The sequence below is a fragment of the Aegilops tauschii genome, chromosome 4 (assembly GCF_002575655.3).
Source record: "Aegilops tauschii subsp. strangulata cultivar AL8/78 chromosome 4, Aet v6.0, whole genome shotgun sequence".
Classification (NCBI taxonomy): domain Eukaryota; kingdom Viridiplantae; phylum Streptophyta; class Magnoliopsida; order Poales; family Poaceae; genus Aegilops; species Aegilops tauschii.
Window position 1 is genome coordinate 479,360,081 of NC_053038.3, and position 18,674 is coordinate 479,378,754.

General features: G+C 46.9%; 2 protein-coding genes across 2 annotated transcripts; both read left to right on the plus strand.

Annotated features, from left to right (window-relative positions):
* Nucleotides 1–4,888: 4,888 nt before the first annotated feature.
* Nucleotides 4,889–13,446, plus strand: LOC109738543 (protein ALTERED SEED GERMINATION 2). Its single transcript, XM_020297643.4, has 20 exons — nucleotides 4,889–5,166; nucleotides 6,167–6,235; nucleotides 6,612–6,689; nucleotides 7,039–7,173; nucleotides 7,260–7,367; nucleotides 7,674–7,802; nucleotides 8,274–8,389; nucleotides 8,478–8,595; nucleotides 8,909–9,014; nucleotides 9,144–9,274; nucleotides 9,423–9,593; nucleotides 9,665–9,775; nucleotides 10,251–10,362; nucleotides 10,815–11,143; nucleotides 11,261–11,351; nucleotides 12,318–12,413; nucleotides 12,487–12,557; nucleotides 12,640–12,752; nucleotides 12,918–13,023; nucleotides 13,178–13,446. The coding sequence occupies exons 1-19, from the start codon at nucleotides 5,074–5,076 to the stop codon at nucleotides 12,997–12,999; spliced, it is 2,259 nt and encodes a 752-aa protein (XP_020153232.1). The 5' UTR covers nucleotides 4,889–5,073; the 3' UTR covers nucleotides 13,000–13,023; nucleotides 13,178–13,446.
* A 2,754-nt stretch (nucleotides 13,447–16,200) lies between these two features.
* On the plus strand, nucleotides 16,201–18,243 carry LOC109738552 (uncharacterized). Its single transcript, XM_020297648.4, has 2 exons — nucleotides 16,201–16,612; nucleotides 17,575–18,243. Exons 1-2 carry the CDS (start codon nucleotides 16,494–16,496, stop codon nucleotides 17,987–17,989), a joined length of 534 nt encoding a protein of 177 aa, XP_020153237.1. The 5' UTR covers nucleotides 16,201–16,493; the 3' UTR covers nucleotides 17,990–18,243.
* Nucleotides 18,244–18,674: the final 431 nt, after the last annotated feature.

The window sequence follows — 18,674 nt, forward strand, 5'->3', positions numbered from 1 at the left end:
TGGGAATCGTTGCAGAATTTTAAAATTTTCTACGCATCACCAAGATCCATCTATGGAGTTTACTAGCAACGAGAGGGAAGGAGTGCATCTACATACCCTTGTAGATCGCGAGCGGAAGCGTTCTAGTGAACGGGGTTGATGGAGTCGTACTCGTCGTGATCCAAATCACCGATGACCGAGCGCCGAACGGACGGCACCTCCGCGTTCAACACACGTACGGAGCAGCGACGTCTCCTCCTTCTTGATCTAGCAAGGGGGAAGGAGAGGTTGATGGAGATCCAGCAGCACGACGGCGTGGTGGTGGAAGTAGCGGGGATCCCGGCAGGGCTTCGCCAAGCGCAAGCGGGAGAGAGAGGTGTCACGGGAGGGAGAGGGAGGCGCCAGGGGCTAGGGTACAGCAGCCCTCCCTCCCCCCCTTATATAGGTCCCCTGGGGGGGCGCCGGCCCTGGGATCCCATCTATGGGGGGGGGGGGGGCGGCGGCCAAGGGGGGGAAACTTCCCCCCCTAGTCAGGTGGGGCGCCCCCACCCCCAGGGTTTCCAACCCTAGGCGCAGGGGGAGGCCCATGGGGGGCGCACCAGCCCACTAGGGGCTGGTTCCCCTCCCACTTCAGCCCATGGGGCCCTCCGGGATAGGTGACCCCACCCGGTGGACCCCCGGGACCCTTCCGGTGGTCCCGGTACAATACCGATAACCCCCGAAACTTTCCCGGTGGCCGAAACTGGACTTCCTATATATAATTCTTCACCTCCGGACCATTCCGGAACTCCTCGTGACGTCCGGGATCTCATCCGGGACTCTGAACAACTTTCGGGTTTCCGCATACTAATATCTCTACAACCCTAGCGTCACCGAACCTTAAGTGTGTAGACCCTACGGGTTCGGGAGACATGCAGACATGACCGAGATGCCTCTTCGGTCAATAACCAACAGCGGGATCTGGATACCCATGTTGGCTCCCACATGTTCCACGATGATCTCATCGGATGAACCACGATGTCGAGGATTCAATCAATCCCGTATACAATTCCCTTTGTCAATCGGTACGTTACTTGCCCGAGATTCGATCGTCGGTATCCCAATACCTTGTTCAATCTTGTTACCGGCAAGTCACTTTACTCGTTACCGTAATGCATGATCCCGTGGCTAACTCCTTAGTCACATTGAGCTCATTATGATGATGCATTACCGAGTGGGCCCAGAGATACCTCTCCGTCATACGAAGTGACAAATCCCAGTCTCCATCCGTGCCAACTCAACAGACACTTTCAGAGATACCCGTAGTGCACCTTTATAGTCACCCAGTTACGTTGTGATGTTTGGTACACCCAAAGCACTCCTACGGTATCCGGGAGTTGCACGATCTCATGGTCTAAGGAAATGATACTTGACATTGGAAAAACTCTAGCAAACGAACTACACGATCTTGTGCTATGCTTAGGATTGGGTCTTATCCATCACATCATTCTTCTAATGATGTGATCCCGTTATCAATGACATCCAATGTCCATAGTCAGGAAACCATGACTATCTGTTGATCAACGAGCTAGTCAACTAGAGGCTCACTAGGGACATGTTGTGGTCTATGTATTCACACATGTATTACGATTTCCGGATAACACAATTATAGCATGAACAATAGACAATTATCATGAACAAGGAAATATAATAATAACCATTTTATTATTGCCTCTAGGGCATATTTCCAACACGGAGTAGGTGCAGCCATGGGGCGGAGTGGACGGTTGGGCCGGCCCGGAGTGGTCGCGGTGCTGGTGACAGTATTGAGGTGCTCAAAGGAGATTGCTAAGTCCATAGCTGCGTCCAATTTCGCCGGTTTCAGCATCTCAACCTGAGTTTTCATAGGCTCACCCAAGTTGTTGGTGAAGATATCCCGCTCATCGTCGTCAGCAATGGGGCGCACCCGAGAGAGATTCTCTAGAAAGCGCTTGGAGTATTCTGCCACGGTGCCGGAGCGGCGGGTGGAGATCAGCTCGCCAAAGGGGTTGGCGCGGGTCAGCGGTCCGAAGTGGTTGGCGATCAGTTTTTGAAACTCGGTCCAGGACGGCCGTTGGCCCAGCTTAGTCTCGAGGTGGCCATACCATAATGCGGCGACATCGGTGAGGTGGTATGAGGCGAGCTAAGTCTTATCCGACTCCGGCGTTCGCTGCCCGAGGAAGAAGAGATTGCAACATGTCAGCCACGACCGTGGATCGCTGGCCCCGTCAAAGAGGGGAAAATCAATCTTGTAGAGGCGCGGAGCCCTATCCCCTGGATCGGCCGGGGCCCCGGTGTGGGATGGCGCATCTGGGGGCCGCAGGAGCCCGGTACCACCCAATTGAGGCGTGCCCTTGCCTTCCAGCCGAAGGAGGGCCAGGTTCTGCGCGCGCTGCTGCTGTGACGTGTCCGCCAGCTGGTCCTGGAGGGTTTTGAGTGTCGCGGTCCTCGGCGCGCTCTGTGCGAGCAGTGCGGTTCTCCTCCGAGAGGCTGTTCAAAGTGGCGACCACGGCCTCATGATCCTCGTGCTGTTTGGTCGCGAGGTCTGCTAGGGTTTGCGGTAGAGGCGCCGGCGGCGATGGCGGAGACATGGCCGCTGAGATCGACGAGGAAGCTGATACCAAGTTGTCACGGCCCGGCTGATTGCCGCGCAGGTTGTAGTCGTGGTTGGTAGGAGGACGAGGGCGAGGCCCTCGCTTGCCTATGGTTGGAGAAGGGGGTGAGGAGGGGCGTCGTGGCACGAAAGCAAGGGAGGAGAGGTTGTAGGATATTCTGCTTGCGTTTATTGATCCAAGGGCTGGCTATATATAGCCTAATTACAAGATCAGACTAAGACTCCTATTACAATTGGGTGTTGGCAGGGTAACCTTCTTCGGGACTAAACCTTTCCAACTAATACCTAGACTCCTAATCTAAAAAGACTGTAATTAAACTAGGACATATCTTTAGGCAGGTGCAGGGCCAGCCGTGCAGGTCCCTTACGCCTATAGGGCTGGCCCCACATGAAAGTATGTATGTGTCTATGAGAATCTACGATTGTACTGTGTTAAAAAAATGGGCTTGGGATCCGAAAGACTAGAATAGAATCTGCCCTTTAGGTGAGATAGTGGGATTAACCAAAAATAATAATCATATTTAGACAATCCAAAAGATTATGAAATTACTTACAACATACCTATGATATATATGTCTACAACTCCAAGAAAAAATCAGCTCAAAACTTGATCTACAATTGGAGATATAAGAGCAACTCCAACGGGCCGACCCAAATGGACGGCGTTTTTGTCCGCTTTTTGTCCGTTTGGGTCGGCGGCCCGTCCGCCGTCCGCCCTCTTTTAGTTTTGGGTCGGTAGTGCGCCCAACGGCCGACCCATTTCATGACCGCGCGCGTTTAAGATCATGTCGTCGCCCTGGTTTTGGCGCTCCAGCGCGCGGGAAAGGTTCGCGCGCGCGGGGGAAAGCGGCCTAGCGCGCGCTGGTTTTGGCGCTCCAGCGCGCAGGAAAGGTTCGCGTGCGCGCCACGGCCGGCGCTCGCTATAAAGAAGGCGCTCCCTCCACACTCTGTCCGCCGCCCACTCTCGCCGCATCTGTGCCACCATGTCGATCCGCCGCCTGGGCGCTTCGGATTTTCGCGGAGTCCGCGAGCGCCGCTCCGGCGCCTTCTCCGCCGAGATCTGGTTTCGCGAGAAACGTCTCGTCTTCGGCACCTTCGACACCGCATAGGAGGCGCCCCGCGCGCACGACGCGACGGCGTGGCGCCTCCTGAGGCCTCATCGGGATATGAATTTTCCCAACGTGTCGAGCCAGCGGGCGCAGGAACTGGCGCCTCTCCCGCGGCTTTTCACCGACGAGGATCGTCGTGTCCACCGGAGGCGGCAGCGTCGCGTCGCCATCGTAGAGAAGGACGTGGACGCCTTGGTGGTGTGGCGCGGAGGCTTCCCACAGGACATCGTCGACGAGCGCCAGTTCTACAAGCAATTAAGATCGGAGAGGGACGCGAGGAGGAGGGAGCGAGCCGCCTATCGGGAGGACAAGCGTTCGCGGAAGCAGGCAGCTCAATTGAAACTGAAGCTACGAGAAACGTCGGGTTGGGACTTTGAATACGAGCAGCTTGCTGACGCCTACCTTCAGACGTCGGAGGAGGACATTACCGAGTCGGAGTCAGAAAGCGACGACTAGTGGTCTTTTTTTTTATCTGTGTATGCTAGAACTATCTATGTATCCATTTTAATCAGAAAAATGGCCGGCGGCGTCGGCGACGTAGCAAACGGGCGAGGGTGTGAATCCACTGTGCCACCGACCAGCGGGCCCGGTGAGGAAAGATGGCGAGCGCGCGCGCGTCCGTCTTGTGTCCGCGCCGACGCAAATCAGGCTCAAAAATGGGCCAGGAATGGGTCGGCAGGCGGACGAAAGCGGACGCGCGTCCATTTGGGTCGACGCGTTGGACCGGCTTTTTTGTCCGCGCCGACCCAAACGGACGCCCGCGGACGAAATGGGCCGCCCCATTGCTCTAAAGAGAAAAATTCAACTGTGAATAGTGTCAGCTTTGGATGAATAGTGTTTGACAACATTCATATCTTTTTTTTTTGTTTCTACAAGTGTAGATTGAATTAGTAGCTGAAACTTCTCAAGATTGTACATCAAACATTGACGTGTCTAAATTTTTTTTTCAGAATTTTTAGACATGTTATATTTTTTTAGAAAAGTTAACCTCATTGATTCTCACCTACAAGCAGATCCTATGCTAGCTGCCCCCCGATCAGACGGCCACGAGGCCGCGAGCGCGCCTCGCATCGATGAAAAGAGACTAAAAGCTGGACCCACCTGTCAGTGAGATCCCGTTTCATCGGCGGCAGACCCCACGCGTCCCTGGTCCCACCAGCCGTTTTCTTCCCCCACTCCAACCCGGCTCCCTGGAACCCGAAGCAAACCCCCGCACCGCACCCATCCATTCCCCGGTTCCGTTCCGACCCCCTCGGCTGGAAGGCGCGAGAGCTTCCGGAAGCATCCACCGAATCGGCGGCGGGCGATCGGGGAGTGTCGCCGCTGCTGGGGTCGCGCTCGCCGGCGCCGGAGATGGAGATGGACGCGGCGGAGAGGCTGCGGTGGCGCTTCTCGGACGGCGGCCTCACCGATCTGCTCGACGCCCGCAGCCTCCACGGCTCCCCTGTAAGCCCCCCTCGGAATGGCCGACCCCTTCTGCCCTCTCCGCGTTCCAGGCGTGGAGGCATCTGTGCGTTCCTAGCTTTGGGGCGAAGTTTCCGGCCCGAATTGCCCGATTCGGCGGGAGGGGTTAACCTGCGTGGGCCAATCGCTGGTTGGCTCGTGACCCGCGGGGCTGGGCTGCTGTTTCCTGTTGCATTTCCCCGGCGGTGTTTCTCGATCGAGCTGACATCTGGAAGGGTTTATGAACGTGGGGAGGGGAGTCGTTCCTATGTTGGCAACGGGTTGGTGCGGATTATGGTAGCCTTTTGGATCAATTATTTGTTCGGGGTCTGGTCTCTGGTGCAATGCTGCCAATAGCTCGACTTCTTGGAGTCTGAGAGTGACGCAGCTGCTTGTTGATGCATGTATCGGTTGCGTAGCCGCGCAGATATCAGAAGTAATGTTGGTTCACAGCTCGTGAGGTGAATTTTTGGTTCAGTGGGTAGATGCTTCTCGGGAAATTGGAATTGATTCTGGACATTGGGGGACGCCAGTATCACCTGTTTTATACTGTTATGTGCAGGCGAGTTATTTAGAATGTAGGCAAAAGAATTAACAACCCTCCTAATGCATTTCTTATGGTGGGGTATTTTTTAGGTTGTAGGAGAACGGCATGGGCTGTGGCTAGTGGGCTGTTCCATTACTTGGACAATGTTATTGGATACTAATGTCTACTGTATTAGAAGTTGGAACTATGATATGAGTTTGGGAGGTCATTATCTATGTGCTATGCTCTTGAACCAGCTTCTTATCACTTTGACCTTGTGTTCGTATATGGTCTTCTTGAATGGGAACTAACTTTTTTTTGCGGGAAGAATGGAAACTAACCGAACTAGGATTTTTGTTCAAAACCTTGTGTTGGATTCCTGGGCATTCTGCAATTATGCATGTTTTAATCACATTAGCAGTCATAGAATAAACACTGATACAACTAGATACAATTAAGAAATTTCTTCTTTTCCAGGACATTGGAAAGAGAATGCAGTTCCATTCTTCTCTAGTACAAAGGCTTGCTTTAGAAAAGGAGATTGAGGTATTTGACTTCTTTTGTTGTTTATCTTATCATATATGCTAGTTTCCTCACAAGAACAGGGAGGTTTGTTTGTTTCCTGTGTTGGAATTTTTATTCGCTTAGAAGGAAGCTTAAGGGAGCCTTGGCACGCAACGGTAAAGCTGTTGCCTTACGACCATGAGGTCACGGGTTCGAGTCCTGGAAACAGCCTCTTGCAGAAATGCAGGGAAAGGCTGCGTACAATAGACCCAAAGTGGTCGGACCCTTCCCCGGACCCTGCGCAAGCGGGAGCTTCATGCACCGGGCTGCCCTTAGAAGGAAGCTTAAGTAGCGAAGTTTCTCGCTGTATCCTTGATTTTTACTGGATTGCCTTTTGGTTTCCTGTGATATCTAACAGGGCCACGTAGGTTGCGTGAATGCTATTGCATGGAACTCAAGTGGCTCACTTCTGATATCAGGATCAGATGACACTAGAGTAAGTTTCTGGATGCCAATTTCTCATCCATTATTCTCATGCTCTCTGTAGCTGGTAGAGTTGCATGAACTCTTTACTTGTCTTGCTACATACAGTAAAAAATTTCCTGTACTTCTTTGTTGACCGAGATTTAACTTTTTGTGACAACCTTAAGTGGAAAGCAATCTGAATGATATAACACCATTCTCTTGCAAAATAGATGTTGCTCAGAGTTAGAGATGACACAATCTTGAAGTTGAACATTTTCTATGTATATGATTTTCTCTCCAATGGTATATCCTTGGACTGGAAAAGGCCGGAGAGTTTGATGTTGATTCAGTGTACTTCTGTATCAATACTTGTTCTGCAGGTCAACATCTGGAATTATGCTAATCAAGAGCTGTTGCATGAAATTGATACTGGACATTCAGCAAATGTATTTTGCACAAAATTTGTACCGGAAACATGTGATGAAGTAGTAGTTTCAGGAGCAGGAGATGCCGAGGTACAACCTTTTTATGTTTTCACTTTTATCTTTCCCTGTTATTCTGAGGCATCCTTTTCAGGAGAAGTTTATTGATTCTTTTCCAGGTTCGTGTTTTCAATTTGTCTCGTTTAAGTGGCATAAGGCCTAGGGAGATTGCCATGGAGCCAGCTGCAGTTTACCAATGTCACTCAAGGAGGGTCAAGAAACTAGCTGTAAGATCCTAGCCTTATGCTGAACGCCATGATTGGAATGTGGAACCATATAGCATGAAGAAAATTTGTCTTTGAGTTGCATCTAAGTTTGACAAAGCTTTGAGGTTGTTCCTAAATGTACGCCCTTCTAGTGTCAAAAACACTCTTATATTATGGGACGGAGGGAGTAGTATCTATTCGAGAAGAAAGAACGATGTCTTATTTTCAGATCTTTGCACCACTTGAGATGTGTTCTACTTACTGATGCATTAAGATTTCACACTGCCTGGTTCAACATTCATAATTATGTTTATCTGCAATATGTAGGTCGAAGGTGGTAACCCTAATGTAGTGTGGAGTGCAAGTGAGGATGGTACTATAAGACAGCATGATTTTAGGGAATGCAGTTCCTGTCCTCGTGCAGGATTGGTTAATCAGGAATGCCGTAACGTGCTTGTGAGTATTCTATCTGTTGGGTTCCGCTTCTATTGTGGTTTCTCTTTGAGCATCTGATTCCACTTGAATTTAGCTTTTGTCCTTGAGAGCCAAATACAAGTGGCCAGTTTTACTATGGTAGCACATTTTGTATTACTTTTAAATGTTTCTCTGTCTGAATAGAACAGACAGAACTAAATGAGCCTATGTTGTTTTATGCTTGTGCATCACTTTGCTATTTACCAGATGAATGGACCTGTAATGCTTCATTTGTGTGGACTATGGTAATATAATTAGTTTAACTTTGCAACCAGCATGTTGTTGCTTTCAGTCACTTCCTCTCAGGATTGGTATGATCTCTGATGTTATTATGAGTACTTTTGGAAATGCCATGATAAATATATCCATAGGATAAATGCTGGCTGTAAATTAGCTTAGCTGGGTGTGGATTGGTTTTGATTCCAGTTTCTACATTACATGTGTCTTTGACAGCTAGATCTACGATCTGGAGGAAAGAAGTCTTTAGCTGATCCTCCCAGACAACCGATGTCGTTTAAGTCTTGTGATATTAGCTCAGTTCGTCCCCATCAGCTCCTTGTTGGTGGGAGGTAACTTGTTGTCATAAATTAGTCAGTGCATGACGGGCCTTGCCCTTCAACTTAAAAAACATCACCTCACAACTTGATGTTTATGCAGTGATGCGTTTGCCCGGCTGTACGATAGGAGAATGCTTCCACCATTGAGCTCATGTCAAACAAGAAGGAAGCCACCGCCTTGTATAAAAATGTTCTGTCCATTGCACCTTGCTGAGAATGTGAGTTTTTCTCTTGTGCTTGAATAGCTTGTTGTGCTGTTCCAGATTGTGCATGGTAAAGGTGGCAGTAGTCACTGCTTGCTGGTATCATATGGACTGCTCTTATATTTTAGAGCTATGGGGTTGCTTTAACTTGATTATTTGAGAAAAATACTTTGCTGAGGAGTTCCGTTTTCTCCCAGAAATCGTGCTACAGTATTTTGCGTAGAATTGGCAACTTTGTTTAGTTTGAGTTCAGAATTCTGTTATCTCTTGCTTTCCGAGTGTCTTTTCTGTTACATTCGTTGACATTTGGCCTCTGCATTGTAATCAGAGGAAGTCAAGTTTGCACCTTACCCATGTTGCGTTCAGCCCGAATGGGAATGAGGTTCTTTTGAGTTACAGTGGTGAACATGTATATCTATTTGATGTCGACCCAGGTATGATTGTTCAGCTCCCTTTGTGTATGTATCCTCGTTTTTGTATCACACTTCTGCTTGCTTTCTGCCCACTGCCAGTGTTGATATCTTTAATACTATACTGGTCAATTTATCTGTGTATATTTTCAGACAATACGAGTCCAGTGAGATACACAGCAGATGATGTACGCGATCAGTTATGTTTACTGCCTTTTCACAAGGAACCAAGAAAACAAAAGTCAAAACGAGATAAGTTTCCAGCTAAGAGAAATTTGTGTAGGGTGAGCAATCTTCTCTCTGTGCACTTGCTTGGGTGCGCTTGCGCTTCTCACTTTCGTAAACATGGCCTCTTCGTATCACACTATCACATATGTTGCCTGGTCTGCGAGACATGTTGAACTTCTCTGCCTTTCATGGCACCTGTTTCAGGTAGATATGTTGAAGAAACTTACGCAAGTGGTGATAAAATCTCTGGAGACTGGCACAAACCTAATGCATGGCATTGAAGCATGCTGTGAAATACTTGAGGCCATGGAATCTGATATTGATGATAGCACGAGGCATGATTGTTTGTGTACCCGTGCAGGATTGTACCTAAAGGTTTGCTATCATTTGTTTATCGGTTATCAAATCTCTGTTCTGTAAAAGAATACTGAACTTATGATTTACAGCGGAGGTGGAAAAATGATGTTTACATGGCTATTCGGGATTGCAACGAAGCAAGGAGTATTGACTTTGCATCATTCCAGGCACACTTGTTCATGGCTGATGCACTGTTACAGGTAAAAATGTGTAATTATGTCAAAGGTTGTATGCTTATACTGCAAATAATGCTGTACCATCAAACAAAATTGGTCTAACCCTGGTACTTTGGGTTGCTTTGTGCATGGTACCTTGAGTTGCTTTGCCTTTGTTAGGAGATTCTAAATCTGTGTTCAAGCCTCTAATGTTCTGTTTGTGCTACCTATTCTTTGTCAGACGAATATGAGCATATTCTAAAGCAATTCTGATTAGGTGGATGCTTAGATCATACCGATTTGATCACCCCTTCGGTTAATCATGTCTGTTATGATTGGCTCCTTGTAGTTCTATAAATGATGTAGACTTATCCACAACCACATGCCTACCAATTGATGCGTCTTGTTATCTCACTAAAATTCTTTATCTTCTAAATCCTCTAGCCTGGAGTGATAAATGAAGGGACGGAAACTTGGTACATTCTCCATCTCTTACAAATATGTTCTTTGCCTTTTGTAGATAGGAAGACTGAAGGAGGCACGTGAATATGCAGAAGCTGCACATAGTCTTGTTCCACCAAATTCGGTGTCTGCGGAACAGGTGGAAAATATAAAGAAGCGACTTGCTGCTGGTGAGTACATTTGACATAGAAACAATTGTTTTGTCCCGCATAGCTACACCATGTGAATTTAATATTTGGAGATTGTTATGTAGTCACAGCTTCACATGCTAAAAGATGGCCTCTCCAGTGCACATAGCTCAGTAACCTGTTAATATTCCGTTTCGGTAGTTATTTCTATGAAAATGTTAGTGCTCACAAGAAACATATACATGCAAATGTACGAGTACTTCTCTATATATAATATTCCATATTCATTTTCCATGTAATTTCTGCTGCCACAGCTGTTCGTAGATCCATTGTATTTATTTTATAGCTTCTGGTATTGAACTCGAGAATTTATTGGGATTGAGAATTCTATGATGCCAATGGATTCAAGATTTTATTGTTGCTTGTATCCAGAATATGTGATACGTTGCTGTTAAATTTTTCAAAGATCTGATGGATTTATGTTGTTCAAACAGCTGAACTTGAGAAAAATAAAAAAGATCAACAAGGAAATACTAACACTGATGCGCGGCATGGACGGTTACGGTCATTGAGTGATCTACTGTTCAGATCAGATGTTAGTGGGTCATCATCACAGGAGGGCCGGGAAGATTCAGATTACGATGATGAGATGGAGTTAGACTTTGATACATCAGTATCGGGTGACGAAAGCCGTGATAGTGATCCAGGTGCCGTTCGAGGTAGCTTACGTCTAAAATTGCACCGAAGAGAGGATCAACCTAATGAACAGTCTGTTGGGAATGGATCAGCTGAGTCCACTTGTAATGGCGATTCTGCCTATGAGGTTCTTTCTTTCTCATCCTACTATTTTATCTGAATGTTAAAGTCCCTAGTACGGGTTTCTCTTTTTCGGTGTCCTATATTTGTATACTGACATATACCACCCTGTTGTGCAATGTAGCCGGATGTTGCCATTGATATGAAAAAAAGATATGTTGGGCACTGCAACGTGGGGACAGATATAAAGCAAGCTAGCTTTCTTGGTGAACAAGGTTAGGCTATTAAGCTGTTTCTTCTTGCATGCATGTTCAATTTTTATTTAAGTCGATAGTCCAGCTACCAGCTGTTTGCATGACGGATAACAGAAGACATTGACCTTTTATAGAAGGCTTACAGCTGTGCACCTTTCATGCACCTGTTGCTAGGTTTGGCGTGGGCTTTTTCCTTACCTTTCTGAGTGAAAAATCCTTTCTTGGTCGGTTTCTTATCATCGGTAATGCTTTTGAATTAAAATAAGAGTGCAAAGCTCGTGCACATTCTCTAAAAACTATGTTATCAAATACCCTCAGATGTTCAGAAAACAAGTCATGAACCAATAGAGGTTAAACTATCCTAGATTTTGGTGTGGCATATACTAGCTTCTGCAGAATCACTTGCTTTGATTTGAATTTATGCAAATTTACCAAATTATCACAAAAGTACACTCCAAAGAAAGTTATCACCTGAGCAGGCATTATTTGGCATGCATATCTCAAAGTAACATGTTTAATGAGTTCCTGTTCTAGCCACTGCTATTACGAACCAGACCCACTTGTGAAGGTCACGTTAATTTTTGCTTGTGATACGATGACTGAGACCGAGCTGCCACGTTGGCCAGCTGGCTAGGTCTGCCTTATTGCTCTGATACTCCTCCGTGATTCTCACCCTGCTAACATCAACCAAGAGGTACAGACTGATGTATAGTGTCCCAGCAGCGCTAAAATTACCATTTGTCACTTAAAGGTAGGCTCGTTGATGAAAGTTGGACGTGAACTCATTACGGTGTATTTTTGCGATAGATATGTCAGAGCGGACCTGTAGTTTTATGGAACAAACCCGCATAAGAGTGTAGTTTTGTGGAAAGTAATTCTTAAAGCTTAATTTGATGATAGTTTACTCAAAGTATGTGCAGACCATTAAATTTAATGTGATTCATATGTACTATAAATGTGCCTAATGCTGTATTGCTCTTGCGATAGGGGAATTTATTGCCAGCGGAAGTGATGATGGTAGATGGTTCATATGGGAGAAAAGAACAGGAAGGCTTGTTAAAATGCTTGCAGGGGATGGAGCTGGTAATTACAATTTCATTTCTTACCGTGGCTATCCTTGAGTACTGCTTCTCATGTACCCCTATATCTTCTTTAGTTGTGAACTGTATACAGTCTCATCCCTATGATTGTGCTGTTGCAACGAGTGGAATTGACAATACAATAAAGGTATATGATCTGATCTTATTCTTTTCTTGAAGTACTTAAATAATTTGCCCTCACTATTCACTTCGTCTTTGTTTATTGCTAGTTATGGACACCGGATGCAGAAGGTACTTCTATGGTTGATGGACCAGAAATTGATGTGTTAAGTGCCATAGAGAACAATCAGAAGAAGTTATGCCGCAACCGTGAAACTTTGCTGTAAGCTGTCAAAACTTCCTTAGGAGTTTAGCCATATGCTATTTTGACTTGCAATGAAATTACCACAGCTATCATGTGGTACCATGCTGTTTCTTTTGATCTGTCTACCAAGTTACATAGAAACTAGCTAGTAATGATTTTCCTGTGTTACGTTTCTATGTGCAGGCCTTTTGAGTTTTTGGAACGATTTGGGGCGCATGAATTTGCTGAAGGAAGCTTGCATCCTTTAGAGTGTGCGCAGACTTGATATACTATTGCTTGGGTTGCTGAGGTACTGCTGTTTGCTGGAGATCTTTCCCAACATTTTACTCGGGACAAATTTGATAAATATGCATTGAGCTAGGTCACAGGATACAAATAATGTGAAACCTCACTTTTGCTCTCTGATTTCGGCCTTTTGATTTGTTATTTGTTTCACTTTTCAGGAAAGGGGAGAGGGACATTTAATCCAAGATACAAGCAACCAATGTTTAGGTAAAAGTGAGATTGCAAGGTTGTGTTGCAATCGTAGCCAGTGTTTTGCACACCTTGCTTAGATAATATTGCAGGTGTGCTGGTATTAAGTTGTTGCTTGAGATGTGAATAGACAGTAAAGGCTGTTTGTTGGTGCATTCACTTGTACAGATTGTAGAAAAGCGAAGTCTTGTAATAAGTAAATCATAATAGAGCTGTCTGCTGTGACGTTTTTCTGGTTTGTTAGTCGAGTTCTAGGGGGAAAGGTCGGCGACTTGGATGCTACGTCGTCGGGCAAGTCTACTGATAATACAGGCGAGACCTCGGGTAGAGAAGCTGCAGTAGAGACATACTGTATGTTGCTTCGTGCCGACTTATGGTTTTGGGTCCCCATTTGGTCCCAAATGAATGTTTACACGATCGTTTTTTAGTTCAGTGTAAGTGACGTGATGCAGTAGAGACATCACCATCGACAGTTCAGCCTACGTCGTAGGTTGACAGGCAAAGTGGGCAGGCAACACTATCGAACACACAAAGGGCGAAGTGGACGTGTTTCTCTTGAGTTGGAAGTGCGTTTCGCTCACCCTTGCAAGGAAGTGACGGAACCATGGCGACGCTAGGCTGTCTCGGCTTGTTTTACAAATCGTTTGTGCTGTCGGCGCATGGCCGCCGGCGTTTGGATAATGCCAGTTTCTCCGGCAAGGCCGCTAGGTTGTCGGCTGGCGTTGCGAGTAGGTTCGGTTCGACCGCACACAGTTCAGCTGCAAGTATATAGAACGTCTGACGGCACACGGTTCAGCTGCAAGTATATAGAACGTCCGGCCGCACACGGTTCAGCTGCAAGTATATAGAACGTCCGACCGAACCTATCACTAGTTCGGTGACCAACAGTACATTATATAGAAGAGTAGGACCAAGCAAAGCAAAGCAAACCAAATCAGCGCCCTGTCAACTAGTGGCTGGAAGCCTGGAATCCAGAGTTTTTTTTTTGCGGGCTGCTTTGCTGATGTCTCAATCGTGCCATCCCCATCCACCTCGTGTTCTCCGGTCTCATCCAAGACAAGAGACCCAGCGTGAGAAATGAAAACACCCTTGTGGTAGTCGCGTCGACTCTGTTGAATTTGCCCCTGTCTAGATCATGATGTCCTACGCTGTACAGCAGACGTACATCTTTCTTTCTACCAACAACTTCTATGTTTATACACAAAGAAGAAAAGCAAAGACCCAAATTGCTAATCCCACGTCCGCACGCACTAGCTAAGAAGGAGCCCTCGAGTCCACGTCTCAGCATGCAGTCTTCACCAAGGCTCGTCGTGGTTTATAGTACATACACAAAAGGGAAAAAGAAAGTCAAAGGCCAAAGCTTCACGTATAGACTAGGCGCGCACGCAACGCATCACGCGCCAAGAAGAGAAAAGAAATCCTTGTCTCGCCTCGCCGTGAAGCACTTGCCCGTCGGTCCGGCCTTTCCCCTTCCCCTCTGGTGGCTGGCTGGTATTCCTTCCTTCCTTCCTTCCTTCCTTCCTACCCACACGCGCGCGCACGCCACAAAGTACAACTAGTAGTACCTGCCACTAGGTCGCGGTGGAGCCCACGCATCACCTGGTATCCGATTGGCTGTCGCGGCATGCATATGCATAGTCAAACAAAACACACCGACCCCCCGCCGTCGCCCGTCGGCCCCCTGTTTTGGAGCTAATTTACAAAGGCTGCCATCGCTTGACTCTGTAGGTCTACTGGGCAGGAGACCGTCGCGTGTGACTGACAGGTCGTCCGCCGGCCCCGCGGGCCGATCCTGTCAGTGAAACGAGGTACAGATGCGCGTCGCGTTTCGGCGGGCCCACGCTTGCCCCGCCGCCCAACGAGGACCGTCCACCCAAACGCAATTATTCCTTCGACGGGCCAGGGGTGTGGCTTACCCCCTCGATGCCATCTTTTTCACAGCTTTGCCACTGGAAAACGACACGCTATTTGTTTTTGTCTTTGTTACTATTATTATTATTACTCAGGTTGTTTTGTGTACTCGCCCTTGTAAGATGTGATATTTACTGGACCAGCGGAGATGTCCTATCGTGCTGTGCGTGTATCGTTCTTGTTTCTTTCACCCCACAATAAAAGACGTTTTTGCAAGCTAAAACAACTTGCAAAAACGTCTTATATTATGGGATGGAGGGAGTACATTACATGCACAAGCAAATAAAGTGTGACACGAGGTACTTGCATGCCATGACAAGGGTGGCGGTGTGATTGGACCATAGCATGTTGCGATCGTTGAGATGCATCTGATGGCCTCAACAAGCTTTGTCATTGATTTTACTGTGTCGATTTAGTACATGTGAAGGAGCTTCCACACTCATGCCTAAGGAATGTAGGTATTGAGTCACGCAACCTTGTTAATAAATATCGTCTCTCCATCTACTTCCCCCAACGGTCTAATTGCGTAAATTGTAGCATCTTGCACGTTATAGAAATAGAGTAATCCTATGTGAAAGACATGGAAGTGCTAAAATAAATGAATTTATAAACAACTTAATGTGTGCCGGTTGTGCACATGATAGCACAACTAAGAAATAAGAATGTATTATAATGTCGTTCTGATACCCATTTATAGTTTAAAATTTTATCAATAATGTCATGCCCTATTTAGGAGAAAAGTTGTATGTCGTGCGATAATACACTCTCTCCACTTTGCTATAACCATCACTGGTTTCGGAGAAATCCATTTCAAAATGTTATGTCAATGGAAGAAATTAATGTAGTGTAGGACTTTGGAGATAATAGAGGTAACTTCTTTTAACGAGAATCAATCGAGATATATCAATGGTCAATTTACTTTTTCTGTGCGCATAGTGGACCGGGTGAAACAAAGAAAGTAGTTGAACCCATTTTTTCTTCAGTTCAGTGAAGAGCTTCACACAAAAAAGTATAAACTTCAAGGTCCAAAAAGCAAAAAGCTAACTGAAAAAAATAAATCAGGACAGCGTTACATGTCCGCCATGGGGGACGAGGTGGAGGAGGACAAAAGAGGGCAGCTTCCGCAAGATCTTGAGATGTGTGAAGACTACTGCAGACAGCGCATCAGCTTATTAGCACTACCACAGCCAGCAGCGCCCCCACCATCCTCCAGTTCATTCCTCTTTCCAGACCTGCTGCAGGTAGTTTGCCAAGAACAAGGCAAGCAAAGCCTACCGATCGATCGATCGATCGGAACCGATCTCATGCGGCAGCTCTGCCCATCCATCTGAGATCGATTGATCGATCGCCAGGTGTGTATACCCGTTAATTTTCATGGGGAGCGACGGCAAGTTGGGTTCGGGCTCCGCCGCCGTCTGCTGCATGTGCGGCGACCATGGCCTGCTGCCGGAGCTGTTCCGCTGCGACGCCTGCTCCGTCCGCTCCCAGCACACGTATGTATCCTATCTCTTTTCCGTTGGCGCATATGTGTGATTAGAAGAGCTAATTTTGGATTTACTTGCATGGATATTCTTGGATACGGGGATAGCTAGGTTAATTAGCAACGACGGCAGGTTCGTGAAATAGGAGGATTTTTGTGTGTGTGTGAAATGGTTCTAACCGATCGACGACACAGCATATCACAAACATGTGCACATGGAATTAGCTAACACACCAACATACGCAAGCATTGATTCGCATATGGCTATTCATCATTAATTCTGCATCATCATCATCATCTAGCTTGAAGTACTTGTGTACTTGAATTCATCTACTCCCTCCGTTCGGAAATACTTGTCCAAGAAATAGATGTATTTAAATGTATTAGTTCTACATACATCCATTTGTATCCATTTCTACGACAAGTATTTTCGAACGGAGGGAGTAGCTTTGAAGCACCATACAATGCCAGCAGTTAATGGATTAGTTTCGTGCCTGGATTCATCTGAATCAGAACTGTTCAATGGCAATCCCCTTTTGAGTTTCCATACATATATTTGGTGACACGTTTGGCATACACATATCTATCTCCGATATATCATTTTCGCCACCCTGTGCCCGGCCCGGCCCTACATCCAGCCAATTAATTTGTTCCGACTTTTTGCACGATTCCACGAGAATTCGTCAACAAAATGGGGCCGGCCAAAGACCCAAGAGATATACACACACCCGATCGATGTTGATATAAAGCTGTATGGTCGCTGTACCATGTGTAGACATCCAGCTAGTTCAGTCATCTGCATATCGATCGGTCGCCATTGCTCAGTTCTTTGATCTTTCACGTGTCTACCATCTGAAAATGCGTGCGACAGTGCATGCAATAACGTTAAACATGCACTCAAGGTATCTGCATGGACTCCGTATGTACGTACTACTTAGCAACTAAATGTGTACACATGGTCATGTGTCACGTCAGGTACTGCACGGATTGGTACCCCAAGGCGGAGGCGTACGGCACATGCAACTGGTGCCTGAGGGCAGGGCAAGGAAGCGGCGACGGCGGCGGCGCCGTTCCTAGCCCGGTGATATCCACCTTCAAAGTGCCCGGCCGGCCTGTGCCGGCCGCTGACCGCATGGATGTCCCGGTTTGCAGCGGTGGCAGCAGATCGATGCCGGGGAAGGTCGCGGCTCGCGGCGACTTCACCGCGGAGCTGAACAAGCCTATCAAGAAGCAGCAACAGCGGCGGCGGCTCCTGCTGCAGCGGTCGGCGTCTGATCTGAGCAGTGGCGTCCGTGCCAACCGCGGCGCCGGGCCGCCCTCTCCTGGCGTCGCCCGGGGAAGACCGAGGGTTAGGAGGTACAAGCTCTTGGAAGAGGTCATCAGTAGCTAGCTGAGCGCCGTACATGTCGTGCATCGGTGCATGGTTTAGTTTTTGTTTCGTGGAGGACGCGTGCGTATTTAAGCATGCAGGCATGTATTTACGTACATGTAGTAGACGTGAGCAGGTGCGGCGGTGGAGTTCTATAGCTCTATATATGTGATGTTGAGCATGACGATCGACTTGCTAACAATAACATGCAGCTCGGTCATTCACTTGATTCCCGGTTTAGAGAGTGTTAATGTAAGAGAGACAAATGACAGTAATGAACGGTAGCCGTGTTCGTTCCTCGACGATGTTTACATTTGTAAAGAAAACAGTTTGAAACGCAAATGAACAGGGATCATTTATCGCTGATTGCGATTACACTTATTGTTTCAGAATATAAGGTGTACCGATTTCTGTGCAAGTCAGATTTATGTATGTTTGACAAAGAGTATAGAATAAAATATCAATTGAGCTGCATATAAGTCGCCTGAAATTTTAATTTGGGTCAGTCGATTTTTGTGCCGTTGATCTTTCTTCGTGATTCATGCTTTTATTATTTTTTCTAATTTCTAATTTGTTCTCCGAGGCATTTGGTTTGTGCTAAATCAACTGACCACATTTTTTTGAACACAGTACAATCGAAGTTGCTCACATACACGAGCATACACCCTACCCCTATGAACATCCCCGGGAGACCGAGCCGGCATAA

Bases quoted from the DNA above. Each gene is read 5' to 3' on its own strand.
- LOC109738543 (XM_020297643.4), top strand. From the start codon at position 5,074: ATGGAGATGGACGCGGCGGAGAGGCTGCGGTGGCGCTTCTCGGACGGC. The intron at 9,776-10,250 runs GTAAAAATGTGT...TGCCTTTTGTAG, and splicing joins TGGCTGATGCACTGTTACAG to ATAGGAAGACTGAAGGAGGC. The intron at 12,414-12,486 runs GTAATTACAATT...TATCTTCTTTAG, and splicing joins GCTTGCAGGGGATGGAGCTG to TTGTGAACTGTATACAGTCT.
- LOC109738552 (XM_020297648.4), top strand. From the start codon at position 16,494: ATGGGGAGCGACGGCAAGTTGGGTTCGGGCTCCGCCGCCGTCTGCTGC. The intron at 16,613-17,574 runs GTATGTATCCTA...GTGTCACGTCAG, and splicing joins TCCGTCCGCTCCCAGCACAC to GTACTGCACGGATTGGTACC.